This window comes from Danio rerio, chromosome 11 (genome assembly GCF_049306965.1).
Source record: "Danio rerio strain Tuebingen ecotype United States chromosome 11, GRCz12tu, whole genome shotgun sequence".
In the NCBI taxonomy this organism is placed as follows: domain Eukaryota; kingdom Metazoa; phylum Chordata; class Actinopteri; order Cypriniformes; family Danionidae; genus Danio; species Danio rerio.
Genome location: NC_133186.1, coordinates 7,109,351 through 7,124,623, shown reverse-complemented (window position 1 = coordinate 7,124,623; position 15,273 = coordinate 7,109,351). Strand labels below are relative to the sequence as shown.

Here is a 15,273-nt window from a genome sequence, read left to right as displayed (position 1 = left end):
TCCAGAGCTTCAATGTAGTATCTGCATTTTAATGAATGAATGAATGAATTGATTGATTGATGAATTGATTAATATTTTAATGCTTTCTTGTTTAATTCTCTTGTTTGTTTACATATGTTTGTTATAAGCAGACAGACAGACAGACAGACAGACAGACAGACAGACAGACAGACAGACAGACAGACAGACAGACAGACAGACAGACAAAAAGATAGATAGATAGATAGATAGATAGATAGATAGATAGATAGATAGATAGATAGATAGATAGATAGATAGATAGATAGATAGATAGATAGATAGATAGATAGATAGATAGATAGATAGATATTTCAGCAATATGGTGCAAAATGTCCTTTCATTGAGCTGGTGCTTTTTTTTTAACTTGAATTTTTCACTATAAGGCAATAAGCACTGGCTAGTATGTAGAACTTGCTGGACTGATCATAACACGTAGGTGTGGCCTGTGAATGGGCAATTAAATGACACCTGGTTTGGCTTCAGGGCCAGATTAACATAAGGGCTAGAGGTTAGAGAATGGGCCCTGAGGCTTCAGCCCCACACAGAGGCTCTGGGTCCACTGAAGGAGGGGTCCCTGATTGGCCGGACAATTTATTAATTCACACCATGATGCTAGGAAAAGTCTATTTATGCTGTCTCGTGTCAATAATGTGAAGTATTCTTTTCAGCTTGATAGTTTCAAAACAGAGGGCACTATACCTGGGAGTGACTATAACCCAGAGTTTTAAACAGCAATAATTTTACCCTCAACAGCAACCAAAAACGCGCCTCTTAATACATTTCTAGATAGCACCAAAAAATTTTTTTTCTGTAGTTTTGATTTCATGAATCCACCAGAGTACGCTTTAACAGATCTCAAATTTCTGTCGCTAGTGCCATTTGTGCCTGCTGTTCTCAGATAAATCCACCAGAGGCCGCTGTTGACTGACTGACCGATTACCCCACCCACCCCCTTCCGTAAACCCAACCAAAAGTGCTTGCAAAAGCACCACCTGACCAGCACCCACCAACTTCCCTAATCCCAACTGACAGTTTTCAAAAGCAATCCAGAAAAAGAAAAGCCTGTCAGATTTTTAACACGTTTTCAGATTTTACCACATTCTCACCCTGTTATTTACTTGTTTATTTATTTTTTTGGCTTCTGTTTTTGTCTTACCTGCTTTCTGGAACCGTTCTTTGCTAGATTCAAACCCCAATGTCAAGGTCAGCTCCTCTCTCTGTGCCTCAAGATGTACATGGCGAGCCATTGAACAAACTGGTAACAGTGGAAATGCCCATATGGAGGTAAGCGGTCAGCTGTTAGTGTGAAAAAGAAACAACATCATATCGCCTCATAGTGTTTGTTTTAAAGATGAAATGCAGCCATATGTACTTCTGGCTACACAATTCACCATCTCCAGAAATGTATATCGGGCTACTGTTTCAGAATGAGCCTATGTTGCCCAATAGGGTGACGTGTATGTGTCTGTCTTATTTGTATTTGTGCTATTTGTTCCAGAACAGTCATGTATTTCGGGTCTTTTATAACCATGAGGAACACATAATGAAAGGTAGACAAACAAGTTCGTCAAGAACAAAAATGATCATTCAAACACTGTGAACTTGCAGTAAAAGAAGCCTGAATAGGTGGAAGCGCTCCCTCAGACGTGCACCCGCCCAATCCTTCCCTCAGGTATAATTGAGACAGTGTTTGGCTGTGGCTTTAAGTCTAATTGAGCCAGTTAAAAAGTTTTAAAGAACATTTTTATGAATGGTTTTTATCATTTATAAAGTTTTTATCTTGGCTACAAGAGTAATGATGAATTATTTGTCTGAAATCAGACAATATCTGATGCTAAATAATTGATGCTAGCATGCTATAATTGAAGGCTCTTTTGAAATTAGAAGCATGTGTTTAGAAGTACTCATTTAAAGGTTCAGGACACCCTGGAGAACTTTATTTTTTTATTATTAACAGATATGTGTGTGTGTTGAGCATCAGTTAAGACAATGTTAGCTGTCAGCTTTAATTGTGGGGAAAACAGGCTAATTTTGAGCTTTTGTCAGCTAATTTCAGCTTCCGGGTTTGAAATGATTTTTGGGGAGGGATCAAAATCGTTGACGTAGCGCAGTACTGCAAGTGCAATGATGACTCGTCGGTTTCTCATTATTATTCATAGCGGAGTTATCCTATGAGAAGAGCCGCATGCTTAATTATTCATGAAAGCACGTGCTTACCGAAGGCAAGGCATGCCAGTTTCAAGCAAGCTGAGAGACACGGATCCACGGCACGCAGTAGCCGTTCATGAAGGCTCGTATGTGTTTGTTTCCATGATCCACGGGGTGTGTTGCATGTTTTCCCCGCAATCTTGTCAGCGCTGATCATACAGCAAAGCTGTGTGTGTGCTGCAAGCATTTTTGTTGGGAGAGCAGCACGTGAATTAGAGAATGGCGGACGTTGACTTTTATCAGGAGTTCGTTTACATTCAGTCACATCGTCGTGCTGCTGTGTTTGCCTAAATCCTCTATATTACCAGCAGAGCTAATGGTTAAAATAGACAGGTCAGGAGACCTGCTGCACTGAGTCTGCATTCAGATCTATAATTTAGACATGGGGATTGAGGAAGAAGTCCTCATTTATAGTGTTTACATGAACACACTTATCTTTATAATGATATAAATTGTGGTTATGTGTAAATGAAATTACGAATAACAAATGTAGCAGGGCATTAAATCACTGTTCATTTCTTTGCATTTTAACTTTGTGAACTATAAACTCATGCGTCTCCTCACGGTTTGTGTCTCAGTTTGTGAGCTAACTGTCCTCCCCTGCTGGCCACGCCCACTCCTGCCCTATGCTCATGGAGCTCCACGCCCATTAATCATGCATCTTTTGAAAAAATTCTGAAGTAGACTTTAACCGAAAGTGGGGGGTGTCATGGCCCTTTAAGAAATATTGCATTATGTTTGAAGTTCATTATGTGATTAATGTGTGGTGTAACATTTATTATTATTATCACTAAAACATTGATTTACATAAAGCTTCCCTTTCTTACTATAAGCGTCATATAATAAGAAACATATGCCTTCCTTAAGATGATAAAAAAAAAACAAATATTACTAGAAGGGTCATTCAGAAGGTGATCATCTGCTTTTAAACATACAGTCAGAATTATTAGCCCCCTTTTAATTTAATTTTCTTTTTTATATATTTTCCAAATGATGTTTAACAGATCAAGGAAATTTTTACAATGTGTCTGATAATATTTTTTATCATGAAGAAAAATTTATTTTATTTTGGCTAGAACAAAAAGCAGTTTTTAATAAAAAAAAATTACGGTCAAAATTATTAGCCCCTTTTAGGTATATTTTTTAGATAGTCTACAGAAGAAACCATCAATAAACAATGATTTGCCTAATTACCTTAATCTGCCTAGTTAATCTAATTAACCAAGTTAAGCCTTTAAATGTCACTATAGGCCCTATCATACACTCGGCGCAATGTGGCGCAGGGCGCGACGCAATTGTTGTTTGCTAGTTTCAGCTTGACGCAAGAGTCGTTTTGATGTTTTGCGCCACCCTGTTTAAATAGCAAATGCATTTGCGATCATATGTGCACCCATAGGCGTTCTGGTTAAAAAGGAAGGCGTTCTGAGGAGCACTGCTGGCGCGTTGCTATTTTGAGAAACTATAATAGATTTTTCAATAGACCAGAACTGGTCTATTGTCCAGCACAGAGCGTGTTAGTTGGGCGCCTCACTTACACACTGCTTAATACACACAAAATGTACACTCTCAGAAACAAAGGTACACGAGCTGTCACTGGAGTGTTACCTTTTGAAAAGGTACAAATCTCTACCTAAAAGGTCCATATTAATAACTCAAGCGTACATATTCATTTCTAAAAAGTACAAACGTGTTCTTCTTTAAATTTAAAGGTACTCTAATATACTTTTGAGGTACCAATATGAATCCTTCAAGAACTAATGTGTACCTATTCCAAAGGTACCACCCCAGTGACAGCTTGTGTACCTTTATTTCTGAGAGTGCATAGCAATACGCAATTATCTTATAATGAAAAAGAACTAAAATATTGATTGTATATAAAGGATATAATAAGGATATATATAGGATATAAATATAAAGAATTAAAATATTACAAAACATATTATTTTCTAGCCTACATAAATATAAAAACCAAACTTTCTTGCCTTTTTCCTCTCGAGGGGCTTTTTCAGTTCATTCATAACAATTTGCTTTTGTATAATGTTATTATTATTAGCAGTATTATTTATTATATCCATATTTATATTTGTCTTATTAAAAACAAGCTTAGATTTGCCCACCTGTCAGGTTTCAGACCATATGGGGCACAGCATGTGTATTTGGATATGACGCAGCTTTTTGACCACACTTCATATTATTATTCATTTATTCGTTTGCTGGAAATTAGAACTGAATTTAGAAATAGTTTTGAAACAAATCTTTGCGCTTAACAAATGAAATTAATTATTTATAGACTAATTGATGTCTGTGCGTACAAGATTTCGCTATCCACGAGAGTGAAAGAAAGAGTAGATATTGAGGAGGATTATCTCTCATTCTCACGCTGCAGATGCTCTGTTTAATTGTTTTCTTGCTAGTGAAACGCTCAGTTTTTCCACTTACAAAGTCGTCATGTAAATAGCAAATGCACTGTGGCGCGATGCAACTGGCTCTTAAAGGGAATGGGAGATGAGACTCTGATTGGTTTATTCTCAAAACACACCTATAACTCATTAAGGGGGGTGCTAATAATTCAACTGTATGCATTCAAGCGTAAATCCTGGCTCTGAAATCTAATGCTCTAAAGCAGTGGTTCTCAAACTGTGGTACATGGACCACTAGTGGTACGCAGGCTTCCTTCTAGTGGTACGCGGAGGAATGAAATATGTCATGTACATGCTATACACAATTCAAAATTCATCAAAAATGATGTATATAATATGCCATATATGACATATAGCTTATATTTCTGAGGTAACCTGCTACGTTTTTTAACGGCAGAGTTGTAGCTGCTTTACTGGGCCTACTACACTACTGTATTTCAATACTGCTCATTTTGGTGGTACTTGGAGAGACATTTTCTTTCTGAGGTGGTACTTGATGAAAAAAAGTTTGAGAACCACTGCTCTAAAGAGATCTGGGTGTCAACTGAAGAGGAAGGGCTTCAACTTTTACCCCTAATAAATGGGATAGCACTACAACACCTCCACACGTCATCATATGTCATCGCCATCTCTTACTTCATATGAGATTATACCGAATATTATTTGGTATTTATCCTCAGGAAATCACAGAAGGCAACGATATTATGTTATCATAACAATGTATTGTGGCTATAAGACCATAACTGAACTGTGCATTTTCACCATGGCCATATTCATCTATGGAAACACACGAAAACAACATTACCATTATAGCAGGTGATGTAAAAAGGTCATTCAGCCCCTAGACTTTTCTGACAGGGGATTTGAGTGTCATCGAGTGTCAGATGTGAAAGTATTTTGTGGTAGTGCTGTACAGGCGTTATTATTATGGATTATAGATTCTGCCAAATTTAGCAGTTTTTATTTAATTGGTGACGATAAACATGAACGTCGTTATGAATGTATTAAAACTTGTTTGTTTGTTGTAAAAATTCGTAACAATGACAACAAATTTTAATTTGTGGATCTCCTTACTTCCGTGTGCAGCCATGCTGTCGTTATTGCTAGTGTATTCTGGGAAATACCCCTTGGTTCCGGGTGTGGTCCTGGAAAATCTCAGTTTCAAGGGCTGTCTAGCCTTTCCCTTAGCTCTACACCTTCAAGTTAAAGAGAATAGTGACACCTCTACTCCTTCACGTGAATGCGGAAATAAGTGGTAGAGGTAAGAAGGAAAGGGCTACGGGGTAGAATTGGGATTGGACCTTTGTCTCTTGATCAGTCTCTCTATTTGAAATTGCCACGACAAATTTGTTACATTTTTTTTTTTTTGCATGTGTAGGACTTTATCCAATAAAAAACAAAATATATATATATATATTAATAAAATATTCTACAAATCATAGACAATTCTTGTAACACGGGGAGTGACGCTAACAACTGAAGTAGGATCCACGTGCAGGTTTATTCAGTGTAGTCAGGCAAGCAATGGTCAACACAGGTGCAAACAGATGTATAGAGGCAGTCCAGAATTGTAGTTAAATAATAGACGAGAGGACGTAAGGCAGGCGGCAGACTAAAACAAAAAGGCTAACAAGGCTAAGGTCAAAAAACAGAGAAACAAGACTATAGGAAACACGTTGTAATGTCACTATACAGATGAACAAGACTCGGCAATGGGAGTGAGTGTGTGTGCTGCTTAAATAGTGTGTGTAATCAGTCTTTGACAATCCTCAGGTGGTGCCAGTGTAATCAGTCTAAATGAGGAAGCATGTGTGTGTGGGCCAAGTGCATGTATGAAGTTGTAGTCCATTTACAAGCAGATTTGTAGTTCCATGAGTGTGAATGTTGTCCAGCAACCTCTGGTGGTTAGAGGTCGCTGGTGATTGTGACAATTCTATTCGATTGGAAAATTTGATAACGTTAATTAGCAAATAAGAATAATTAATATTAATATTATTACACTGTAAAAGCCAAAAAGTTAAGGTAACTCAAACAATTTGAGCAAACCGACTGCAACAAACCATTAAAGTTCAAAAACGAATACTAATGAGTGAACTTACTTCTTTTAAGCTGAAGTAATGAGGTATTGAATTAACCCATTACCGTCAACACTGAGTACAAAACTCTTTTCAAATGAGTAGAATTAACTTTCAGTGCATTTTGAGTTAACTGCACTCATTTCATTTGATAAAGTTGACTGCTGGGTTTTACAGTGTATTCCCCAGGGCCCAATTTGTTCTTAATCTGGTCCTGTTTTCTTTTTTGCAGTTACTTTATTATAGTTATGGATTTGGATGGCAGTCAAAGGATAAATACTCTACAAAAATCTCAAAACGTTTCAACAAAAAACTAAAAAAACTTAATAGTTTTCACAAAATGAGTTTTGCTTTGCTGTTAGGAGAATATTTCAAGGGCTTTATGCTCAAAAATGTTTCCGTTTACTAGAAAATCCGCTGTAAAACTGTTTTGAAGTTTGTTCTGCGACAACTTATTAAACTACACATTCTCTCTGCCCCTATAGAATGTGTAATGTCTGTCCCTATAATGCCTACGTGTGTACAAAGCATACTATCTAACACAGCCCCAGGGTGTAGTTACCTGTACTTCTGCACTACACAGGTATGACTGTGCTCTCAGTCTAAAGCAGAAGCATGTCTGAGCAATACAGTTCATGGGACTCCATTGCCATTTAACTTTACTTTGGATTCTACACTGATTGGGGAACTGAGGATTTGGACCACAACCATGTTGACCTATCTGGTGCTTGTGGTGAGTGCAGATCGTGTCACAGTTATCTGTTTTAATTCAAGATTAGTACGATCTTAAAATGTTGATTTATTATTGTCTGGTATTTTTTTTTATTATTATTAAAGAAATTATGTTATTTACACATTAAAATGACTTCTGTTAGTTGATTCAGTCATTTTTATATCTAATTTAAAAACTAAATAGATGGAGTCAAAATTATTTGTCTTACGCTCTTATAATAATACGAGAGCAGGGGCGATTACTTCTCCAAAGATACACATTTGGATTTATATAGGTATACCTCAAAGAAGCGTGTTGGTACCTTTGAGATAACAATATTGACACTTTTTTTTAAAAGTTACCGCCCTAATGACAGCTCTAGTACATTTCTTTACCACATTAAAACTTTTTTCTTCTTATACTTTGATGTTTGGTGTCTGGATCTACAATCTGTGCTGGTGAAATCCAGCTGTTAAGTATTTTATGTAAACCTGTATTCCTGTAACATGAATCCCTATCTGGGAGATTTATTTTTGGGGTCAGTTGAGATATAAACCAGCAACAAAGGACAGCCAAGGCTTTCCCAAACCTGTTTCACAACTTTGAATTCTCTTAGGTAAACATATAAAGCCCAATCTATCTCAAAACAGACTCAAAAAGGTGTCCCTTTGACCCTGCATTTCTGAGAAAATTGACCCAAAAGGTACTTCTTTATTTGAACAATTCCATTTTGTGTTTGGGTCTAAGTGATTGACGACGTAATCTCAATAAACAACGTTACACTTTGTTTCACAAAAATGACTTTTAACACACCTGTTGTCTTAGAAAAATGATCCATGACCATAGGCTCATTCTGAAAATAGACATTTATATATATTTATATACATATATATGACATTATATATATATATATATATATATATATATATATATATATATATATATATATATATATATATATATATATATATATATATATATATATATATATATATATATATATATATATATRTATGTATRTATATATATATATATATATATATATRTATGTATRTATATATATATATATATATATRTATGTATRTATATATATATATATATATATATATATATATATATATATGTATATATATATATATATGTATATATATATATATATGTATATATATATGTATGTATATATATATATATATATATATATATGTATATATATATATATATATGTATATATATATATATATATGTATATATATATGTATGTATATATATATATATATATATATATATATATATATATATATATATATGTATATATATATGTATATATATATATATATATATATGTATATATATATATATATATATATATATATATATATATATATATATATATATATATATATATATATATATATGTATATATATATATATATATATATATATATATATATATATATATATATATATATATATATATATATATATAATATATTTAACAGTGTTATATATAATTTAGCTATATTACTATATGCAATGTTATATGTGCAGCTGTTATGTGTAAATTTTCATGTAAAGTGTGTTGTTAAATATATGTATGTGTAAAAAAGTGTATGGCAAGTGGTGATGTTGGTTCCACAATTATTATTATCAAGTGTTCATGAGATGAATTGCCTGAGGGAAGAAACTTCTGTGTCGGGCTGTTCTGGTGCGCAGTGCTCTGTAACGTCAACCAGAAGGTAAAAGTTCAAAGAGGCAGTGTGCTGGGTGTGAGGGGTCCAGAGTGATTCTGCCAGCCCTTCTGCTCGCTCTGGATAAGTACAGTTCTTGGGGTCGGCGCCAGTGGTGTAGTGGTTAGTGCGTCGGCACATGTACTCAGGTGCTCACGGCGACCCGAGTTCGATTCCGCCTTGTGGTCCTATGCCGATCCTTCCCCTCTCTCTGCTCCCCATGCTTTCCTGTCAATTCTCTCTACTGTTCTATCTAATAAAGGTGAACCCCCCCCCAAAAAAAATAATTATAATATAAGTACAGTTCGGGAGTATGGAGGGTTGTACCAGTGATTCTCTCAGCAGTCCAAACTATTCGACATAGGCTGCGTCCGAAACCGCATACTTCCATACTATATAGTACGCTAAAATCAGTATGCGAGCCGAGTACTATGCCTGAATTCGTAGAATTCGAAAATCAGTATGCAAGAAGTACCCGGATGACTTACTACTTCCGGCAAGATTCTGGAGTGCGCATCCCATGCACGCTGTGCTATATCATGATGCCCCGTGAGAGAATTCATGAATGGGAGTGAATCGACGCAACTGACGCAGGTAGGTCACGTGACCATGACAAAATGGCGGATGTAGTACGTCCGAATTCCATTCATACTTTTCACGTTCATACTGTACAGAACGTACTTTTCTTACGACCAAGTAGTACGTTTAAATTCAAATGCAGTACCTACTGAGTGGTAGGCGGTTTCGGATGCAGCCAAAGACTTTGGAGGCCGGATTTGGTAGCTGAGCTAAACCAGACAGTTATTGATGTGCAGATGAAAGATTCAATTACGGAGGGTGGGTTGTGGTGCGTCTCAAAATGGGAGAGATTTGCATTCTATTTTAACGTCAGGAAACTTTCATAAAGAGACTTATTGTGTTTCTATCACTCCAATATTACAGCGTACACACTATACCTGCACACAGTTCTGTCCAAACAGCTTACAAAAGTTGATTTCTATCATAGGTGCCCTTCGAAAACAACCCAACTATTAAGGATTAAATAAAACTAAAATAATACGATTTATTTTGTAATGGTGTAATATTGGGGCGATGAAGTGGCGCAGTAGTTAGTGCCGTCGCCTCACAGCAAGTAGGTTGCTGGTTTGAACCTTGGGTCAGTTGGCGTTTCTGTGTGGAGTTTGCATATTCTCCTTGCCCTCGCGTGGGTTTCCTCCGGGTGCTCCGGTTTCCCCCACAGTCCAAGGACATGCGGTACAGGGAAATGGAGTAGGCTAAATTGTCCGTAGTGTACGAGTGTGTGTGTATGTTTCCCAGAGATGGGTTGCGGCTGGAAGGGCATCTGCTGTGTAAAAACGTGCTGGATAAATTAGCGGTTCATTCCGCTGTGGCGGCCCCGGATTAATAAAGGGACTAAGCCGAAAAGAAAATGAATGAATAGTTCATCCGCTGTGTAAAACATATGCTGGATAAGTTGGCGGTTCATTCTGCTGTGACAACCTCAGATTAATAAAGGGACTAAGCTGACAAGAAAATGAATGAATGAATGAATGAATGAATGGTCTACTATTTTTATATTTTCCATCATGTCAATAAATGTAATGTTTAAAGCCATAACCAATTGTTTTTTTTTTTGAAAGGGACTAATAAGTCTGTGCAGCACGGAGCCTCTCAGACGCAATAGAAGATCCTGGATTATAGACTCATTTGACATTGTGGAAGAACACCCAGGACCTTTTCCTTATGAACTGGGGCAGGCAAGTAAAATTTCTATTCGTTTATCACACAACCTGCCATAATGTATTTTTAAAAATAACATCCCTCAAATAATCTAGATCAAGCTGGATCGTAAATATTTAGTGGAGTTCGGGCTAAAGGGCAAAGGCGTGGATGAAAACCCAAAGGGTGTCCTGTCTATTGATTCCAAGACAGGAGTCATCATGGTCCACCGTAAAGTTGACTATGAGCAGTTCAGCATTCTGATGGTAAGAGGAATCTGATGTTTCCTCAGATGTTTATCTGTTGGTATAGGTTTAAAGCTTACGCCTTTATCCCTTCAAAGCTGACCTTTCAAGCGAGAAACAAGTCCAACTCGGCTATTGACACACAACTAGGCATGGAGGTCAACATATTGGACATCAACGACAACCCGCCGGTCTTCCAGAGAAAACTCTATGATGTTACTGTAAATGAAGCAGCAAAGCAGGGTCAGTATAATTGCTTGTATTTTTATCAGATATAATCAGATGTATTTTAGATTTCATAAATTAATTTGGTTTATTTTCTGCTTAGTCCCTTTATTAATCTGGGGTCACCACAGTGTATGTTTTACGCAGCGGATGCCCTTCCAGCTGCAACCCATCACTGGGAAACACCCATACACTCTCATTCACACACATACACTACGGACAATTTACATAATCCAATTTACCTATGTCTTTGGACTTGTGCGGGAAACTGGAGCACCTGGAGAAAACCCACACCATCACGGGGAGAACATGCAAACTCCACACAGTAATGCTCAAACCTGCCACCTTCTTGCGGTAAGGCGATTGTGCTAGTCACTGAGTCACCCTGCTGCCCAGCCAGTTCTCCCAGTGTTGGCATGAGTTTCCTCCGGGTGCTCCAATTCCCCCACAGCCCAAAGACATGTGGTATAGGTAAATTGAATGAGCTAAATTGGCCGTAGGTCGATGCAGTGGCGCTGTAGGTAGGGATGTCGCCTCACAGCAAGAAGGTCGCTGTTTCGAGCCTCGGCTGGGTCAGTTGGCATTTCTGTGTGGAGTTTGCATGTTCTCCCTGCGTTCGCGTGGGCTTCCACCGGGTGCTCCGGTTTCCCCCAAAGTCCAAAGACATGCGGTACAGGTGAATTAGGCAGGCTAAATTGTCTGTAGTGTATGAGTGTGTATGGGTGTTTCCCAGAGATGGGTTGCGGCTACAAGGGCATCCACTGCGTACAAACATATGCTGGATAAGTTGGCAGTTCATTCCGCTGTGGCGACCCCTGATTATTAAAGGGACTAATCCGAAAATGAATGAATGAATGAAATTGCCACAGTGTACGAGTGTGTGTGAATGAGAGTGTATGAGTGTTTCCCAACACTGGATTGCGGCTGGAAGGGCTTCGCCATGTAAAACATATGTCGGAATAATTTGTGGTTCATTCTGCTGTGGCGACCTCTGATAATCAGAGACTAAGCTGAAGGAAAATGAATGAACAAGTTATTTAGAATTTTAGGAGTGTCAAACAATGCAGTGGCGCCGTAGGTAGTGCTGTTGCCTCACAGCAAGAAGGTCGCTGAGTCGCTGGTTCGAGCCTCGGCTGGATCCGTTGGCATTTCTCCCTGGGTTTGCGAGGGTTTTCTTCGGGTGCCCCCACAGTCCAAAGACATGTGGTACAGGTGAATTGGTTAGGCTAAATTGTCCGTTGTGTGTGTGTGTGTGTGTGTGTGAATGAGTGTGTGTGGATGTTTCCCAAAGATGGGTTGCGGCTGGAAGGGCATCTGCTGCATCAAAACGTGCTGGATAAGTTGGCGGTTCATTCCGCTGTGGCAACCCGGATTATTAAAGGGACTAAGCCAAAAAAAAATGAATGAATGAAGTTGTATACTTCCATACTATATAGCATGCTAAAATCAATATGCGAGCCGAGTAGTATGTCCGAATTCATAGAATTCGAAAATCAGTATGCGAGAAGTACCCGGATGACTTACTACATCCGGCGAGATTCTGAAGTGCGAGAGAATACATGAATGGGAGTAAAGCGACGCAACTGACGCAGGTAGGTTACGTGATTGTGAAAAAATGTCGGATGTAGTACGTCCGATTTCCATTCAGACTTCTCACATTCATACTATATAGAATGTACTTTTCTAATGGACGAGTAGTACGTTTAAATTCAAATGCAGTACCTACTGAGTAGTAGACGATTTCAGACGCAGCCTATAGAATATACAATGCAGAAGCCAATCAGTGATCGGTATATGACGAATAATCACTATGGAATGACAATTCTCCTGGGGAGGGGCTCGCACTAGACATGAGCTTCTGCAGGTTTTGTGTTATACGAACATTTAGAAATTAAAGCGACAGTTGTTTAATTTTATTGGTTATTCGTTATATGAAATGTAATCGTAAGCTTGGCAAGTAGTTTTGGAGAATTTGATGTCTTCCCATTCAGACAGAATGCCCGAGCATGTACTGGAAAAAACGTTAGAGTGTAAAACATGTGCTGGATAAGTTGGTGGTTCATTCCGCTGCGGCGACCCCTGATTAATAAAGGGACCAAGCCGAAAAAAAAAGAATGAACGAAAAATCGCAGCAAAATAAAAGATCGCAATGTCAGATTTTTTCCAATAATGCTCAGCCCTCCATAATATTATATTGTACATGTTTATTCCTAAATTGTGCATTTGGTAAATGTTTTATATTTTAAAACTTAAGCTGTAATCAAAGAAAATGTTTTCAAATAATCAAACCCTTGATGCTTTACCGTTTTAGCCACAGAAATCAAACTGAAATAATGTCACTTTTGAAGTGTCATCAGTTCCTATTTATTGTAATTACAGAAAGGAATGGCTGAGTGCAGTGTTTAGATTGTTTAGGCTTTCTTTGAATTAAATAACTGAGTATGCAGGCAGATGTGTAAATAACAGAAGAGTAATTTTCTCTATATTATCTGGTTCTAGGTGACTTTATTGTTGGTGTTTTAGCCATTGATAAGGATGCAGCAGGAACTCCGAATTCCACCATTGATTATAAAATCATTTCTGTGGTGCCGACTACTAAAAATGTGGAATTCTACATCCAAGACAATGGAGCAATATCCTTTAAAGGATGCTTTGATTATGAGGTACTTATGCAGACATTATTCAAAAGTGATGAGATATACAGTTGAAGTCAGAATTATTAGCCCCCTGTATATTTTTCCCCCAATTTCTGTTTAATGGAAAGAAGAATTTTTTTTAACACATTTATAAACATAACAGATTCAATGAATACATTTTAGTAACTGTTTTCTTTTATCTTTGCCAGGAAGAAATTACATAAAAATTTTGCAGCAAAGTACAGTGCATTTAGAAAGTATTCATAGAGCTTCACTTTTTCATTCACTTTTTTATGTTACAGCCTTCTTCCCAAAATGGATTAAATTCATTTATTTCCTCAAAATTCTACACACAATACCCCATAATGACAATGTGAAAAAAGAGTTTTTGAAATTGTTGCAAATTTAATTAAAATAAAAAAATCTGAAAAATCACATGTACAGAAGTATTGCTCAAGACTTTGTTGATGCACCTTTGGCAGCGGTTACAGCCTCAAGTCTTTTTGAATATGATGCCACAAGCTTGGCACACCTGTCTTTGGGAATTTTTGCCCATTCCTCTTTGCAGTACCTCTCAAGCTCTGTCAGGTTAGATGGGAAGCGATGACATAAAGCTATTTTCAGATATCTCCATAGATGTTCAATAGGATTTAGATCTGGGCTTTGGCTGCACTCAAGAACATTAACTGAGTTGTTGTGAAGCCACTCCATTGATATTTTGGCGGTGTGCTTTGGGTCATTGTCCTGCTGGAAGATGAATCGTCGCCCCAGTCTGAGGTCAAGAGCACTCTGAAGCAGGTTTTCATTCAGGATGTCTCTGTACATTGCTGCATTCATCTTTCCCTCTATCCTGACTAGTCTTCCAGTTCCTGCTGCTGAAAAACATCCCCACAACATGATGCTGCCACCACCATGCTTCACTGTAGGGATGGTATTACCTTGGTGATGAGCGGAGCCTGGTGTTCTCCAAAAATTAATGCCTGGCATTTACTCCAAAGAGTTCAATTTAGTCTCATCAGACCAAAGAATTGTGTTTCTTATGGTCTGAGAGTCCTTCAGATGCCTTTTGGAAAATTCCAGGCGGGGAGTGTCTTCCGTCTGGCCACTCTACCATACAGGCCTGATTGGTGGATTGCTGCACAGATGGTTGTCCTTCTGTAAGGTTCTCCTTACAGAAGAACGCTGGAGCTCAGACAGAGTGACCATCGGGTTATTGATCACCTCCCTGACTAAGGCCCTTCTCTCCGATCACTCAGCTTAGATGGCCGGCCAGCTCTAGGAAGAG

General features: G+C 37.8%; 1 protein-coding gene across 1 annotated transcript in view; it reads left to right on the top strand.

Annotated features, from left to right (window-relative positions):
* The first annotated feature begins 7,323 nt into the window (after positions 1-7,323).
* The window catches only part of cdh27 (cadherin 27), a 29,321-nt gene continuing 21,371 nt past the window's right edge, over positions 7,324-15,273 (top strand). The window contains exons 1-5 of the mRNA XM_017358274.4: positions 7,324-7,457; positions 10,804-10,920; positions 10,999-11,148; positions 11,226-11,370; positions 13,852-14,015. Coding sequence (XP_017213763.3) covers positions 7,434-7,457; positions 10,804-10,920; positions 10,999-11,148; positions 11,226-11,370; positions 13,852-14,015 — 600 coding nt within the window. The 5' untranslated portion in view covers positions 7,324-7,433. The remainder of the gene's footprint in view (positions 7,458-10,803; positions 10,921-10,998; positions 11,149-11,225; positions 11,371-13,851; positions 14,016-15,273) is intronic.